Source organism: Hevea brasiliensis, chromosome 16 (genome assembly GCF_030052815.1).
Source record: "Hevea brasiliensis isolate MT/VB/25A 57/8 chromosome 16, ASM3005281v1, whole genome shotgun sequence".
In the NCBI taxonomy this organism is placed as follows: Eukaryota; Viridiplantae; Streptophyta; class Magnoliopsida; order Malpighiales; family Euphorbiaceae; genus Hevea; species Hevea brasiliensis.
In genome coordinates, this window is record NC_079508.1 from 70,775,996 (window position 1) to 70,780,027 (window position 4,032).

Sequence of the window (4,032 nt, forward strand, 5' to 3'; positions counted from 1 at the left end):
GTGAACCTGAATGCTAACCAAGGCTGTGCACATTTTTGCTCACCTCCAAATTGCAGTCTATTTCACACAGCAATTTTTTCCTTATATTTTTTACATATTTTTTTTCCTTCTATTTTTTTACATAAAAAATGCATCAGATAATACAATAAGTGGCATTGGGTTTAAAGTGACCACAAATGCCAGTATGCCACCCCAATTCCCCAGGCTATGGCTCATCATTTATAGGCCCCCAAGACTAAATTTGGGATATCATATACTACACAAGACCCAGACATTCCTGCAATCTATATACAAATCTAAGCATAACATATATTATTCATTATTTTTGAACTTCTGTTCTTCATCCCAATACAAACCTCAACTGTTGGTTGACTGAAGCGACAGCAGCAGCATGAAAATTGAAAGAGGGTTTTTCAAGCTCATGCATGACAATAAAAGCCAACCATATACATCATACAGTCCATCTAAAAATGGACTGATCATTCAGTTTACATAAAAATATTTACCTACAATTATACCATATGAAATTTATTTTTTTGAGCTCGTCAAGGAATCCATGACCTGAGCCAAATTAATTACCCTGTGAGTTTGTCAAGCCGGGAGTCCATGATCTGGGAGACAGTTTCAAGAAACACAGCTTCACTCATGCCAGGGAGCAGGGAATCCTCTGCTTCACGAACAATCTCCTCGATCACTGATTCCTTATTCAGGGTTTCTCTGCACATGATACTTCCAATGGCAAAGGGAGTGAGACCTCTCTTTACCCCTCTCTTCAGAAGCATGGTGGAGATTCTAAGTGTACGAGCAGACTCAAGAGGAATGTCCCACCCATAACATTTCAGAAGTGCGATATCTTGTTCTGCATCCAGTGAATCTATGTAATCAATTACCTCAGGCGAGTAAGGCTGGTGGGCTTGAGGCCAGTAGAGCCAATCAAATGTGCAATCTTCAAACTGCAAAAAGAGGAAGTGTTCATAAGTTAAAGACTGTTATCCAGCAGACAGTCTATTAGCAGGAAATGGAAAATGATCATATAAGGGTAATAACAGGATGCTTATCAAAAAGAAGGGTAAAAACGAGACGTATATATTGTTGCACGAAACCGGTGACAAAGAATAGCAAACACTGATAAAGAATTAACAATCCCCAGAATCGTTCCACTTATGCATAGGTTCACCTGCTCTTGAAACACAGGTACAAACATATACCATGGAAAATTCAAGTTTCTAAAAGTCAGAAATATTTAATAGAGGTGAAAACCCTGATGTCCACCTCAGCTCATTGATCTTGTCTACCAGGGAAAAAAAAAAAAAGAATGATACTCAATATGCCATTGATGGCACTTAAGATGGATCAACAAGAAATTGAATCACTAGCTGCATTGCAAGTATGCCCTTACTTATCCCAGCTATGTAGAAAACAATCACTAGAATATTGAACCATAATCATAAATTAACAGAAAGCTTAAAGAACAAGAACATAAGTGCAGATAACAATGGCGCAAATAATTTAATCGCTGACACGATAAATGAAATACTTACTTTCTCGGGCAAGCAATATCCATGATCAATTGGAATGAGCTTTATCTGACCATCCTCCCCTTTGCCAACCAATATATTTCCTGCATGCCTATCTGTGTTGGCCATTCTCATATCTAACACACTGATCTTGTGCACCTCTTCCACTGGGAAAGCCCCAGGTCCCATTTCATCGCAACTCCCTTCATTCTTCATAAACATCTGTAAAGATCCGGTCTTTACATTTTTCATTGCATATTCATATCCTTCCGGATAGTTGAATCCTTCATGCAAGCATTGAACAATTATAGTAGGAGGTACACCAGCAAAGCCCATAACCTCACCAGTTAATGCCCTTGGACCACTCCTTGGATGATCCAATAAGTATGCTGCTACTTCCCTCACTGCTCCTTCTCCTACCTTTGTCCCCCTTTTCAGCCCTTCACCATTCGATGAGACAGGTAGACCCTGGGGATTATTCACAGCCATTGGCTCCTCATCGATGGGCTTAAAAACAGAAACAAACTTCTGGCCTAATGGATCTTGCATAAAATAAGTTCCTCCAGTACCCTCAGATGATCGGATGGGTGGCTTACCTTTCTCCAACCCATCAAATGTAGAGTTAACCATATCCCAAAAAACTGAATTCAATCTGATCTTAGGATTAACAATAACCGGTTCCAACCAGAAATCTCTACCAGGTTGCTCCCTAGCCAGAACCTGAACCTCCTCAGGTTGATTCTGTCCTCCTTCTACTTCACTCTCTCTTCTCTCATTGGGATTCACTGCCACAATGGAGATCTCAAAATCTTTCTCCAAGGGCGTAGCCCTCACCTGTGCAGATTTTTGGACCAACAAATGAATGGCAGCATCATTGTTGATGCATATATCGCCAATAAGCCTGTGGTTGTCAAGCTTTTCACCATTGTAAAAGATCTCTTGTTCCTCAACATCAATAAAAACTCTCCCTTCTTTAAATATTCGTTGCTTTAAATACCCAACATTCCTATATCTATCTGCATGGAACTCAACTTCCCGTCCACAAGTGGTACGTACAGTGATAAGCAAGAGATCAGAAAGCTTAAGAACCAAATGCAAAACTTTGCCACTAATGACACCGTAGTCCTTGACAAGCGAATTGTTTCTGGCCAACTCTCTGCCTCCAAAGACAAGCTTCTGTTTTTTCGCTGCAAACCCTTTAGTCGTCTGGATCCTTAGCTTCACTGATTCTATAGAATCGGACTCTAAAACCCGCATAGGAATGAGGGAACCAGCGACACTAAGATATATTAGAATTGATGAGTCTTCAGGCACAGGTGCCTGTTGGCTATTGTGGCTATAACAGCGGAAATATGGCGATTCTTTATGAATCGGGCCCAAAGCAACGTCAACAGCAGACATTATCTCTATTTTCTCCCCTCTCTTGCTATCTATTCAGAATTTGACTCTAAAATCAAGGTAGAAGGAAATGTGATTTCCAGCTATTTAAACAAGAACAAAGTAAACCCAGAAGATGAAACTTGAAAAAGGGAACACCCTTTCAGCCTCAAAATTTGAATCCAAAATCCAGCAAGAAGGAAATGGGATTCTCAACAAATTGAACAAGAGCGAACTAAAACCCGGAAGCTGAAACTTGAAAAGGAAACATATTTCCCTTTGAGCTTCAAATTTTGAATCTAGAAGCCAGTCAAAAGGAAATAGGAATATCAGCCATTTGACCAAAAACAAAATAAACCCAGAAGCTGAATATCGTAAAGAAAACCGAATTTCTTTTCAGCTTCTGGGTTTATCAGAATGAGTCATTGTAGAGAACACTTTGAAAGTTTTGGGTCTATAATGCAAAATCAAGAAAATAAAAATGACGTGCGAGAATTGCAGGGACGAGAGAGTGGATTCTTACCGATTGGAAAGAGCCGAAAGTGAATAGGCCTTTTAGGAGCCTTAAAAGAAGAAAAAGAAATAGAAAAATGGCGATTAATTGCTGGAGTCCACCTTTTGCCCGTTCGCCTAGATTGGGGTCATCGGTTTTAATGGAAACCGATATTTTCGCCAATATTTTATCAACGGTGACGATAAATTTGTCTCCGACGACTAGAGGAATAAAGAGTAGAGATAGAGAGAAAGAGAAGGAATACACCGTTGTAGCCGTTGGCTTTATAGAAGGTTTGAACTTTGACCCAACGTCCATAACGGAGCTATGCGTGAACGACGACGTTAAACAGATTTTCCTTTTTATATTTTTTATAATGTACAGTATGTTGGTAATTCCGAGGATAAAGTCTTTTTCAAGTGTTTGCATTTTCATGGAGGGAAGTAGGAGCTCTTTTTTTACTAAAATGTCCTTCAAAATGTGTCCTTGGATTTTATTTGAATTTATTTAAAAAATAAAGAAAAATAAAAAAATTATCCATAATTACTTGTAATATGAAATAAATATTCAATATTTTAAATTTAATTTCTTCATTAATTTGTTTGTTGACTAAACGTCTACAAATAATTACTACTAAAATGAAAA

At 38.6% G+C, this 4,032-nt stretch overlaps 1 protein-coding gene across 2 annotated transcripts; it reads right to left on the reverse strand.

Moving 5' to 3' along the window:
• Nucleotides 1-289: 289 nt before the first annotated feature.
• Nucleotides 290-3,673, reverse strand: LOC110637022 (phosphatidylinositol 4-kinase gamma 2). 2 transcript variants are annotated; one of them, XM_058137714.1, is made up of 3 exons: nucleotides 3,418-3,673; nucleotides 1,542-3,193; nucleotides 290-953 (listed from the first exon to the last, which is right to left on the reverse strand). In XM_058137714.1, exons 2-3 carry the CDS (start codon nucleotides 2,916-2,918, stop codon nucleotides 576-578), a joined length of 1,755 nt encoding a protein of 584 aa, XP_057993697.1. In that variant the 5' UTR covers nucleotides 2,919-3,193; nucleotides 3,418-3,673; the 3' UTR covers nucleotides 290-575. The 2 variants fall into 2 exon arrangements, with proteins under 2 accessions (XP_057993697.1, XP_057993696.1); XM_058137713.1 differs by having other exon boundaries at nucleotides 1,542-3,673.
• Nucleotides 3,674-4,032: the final 359 nt, after the last annotated feature.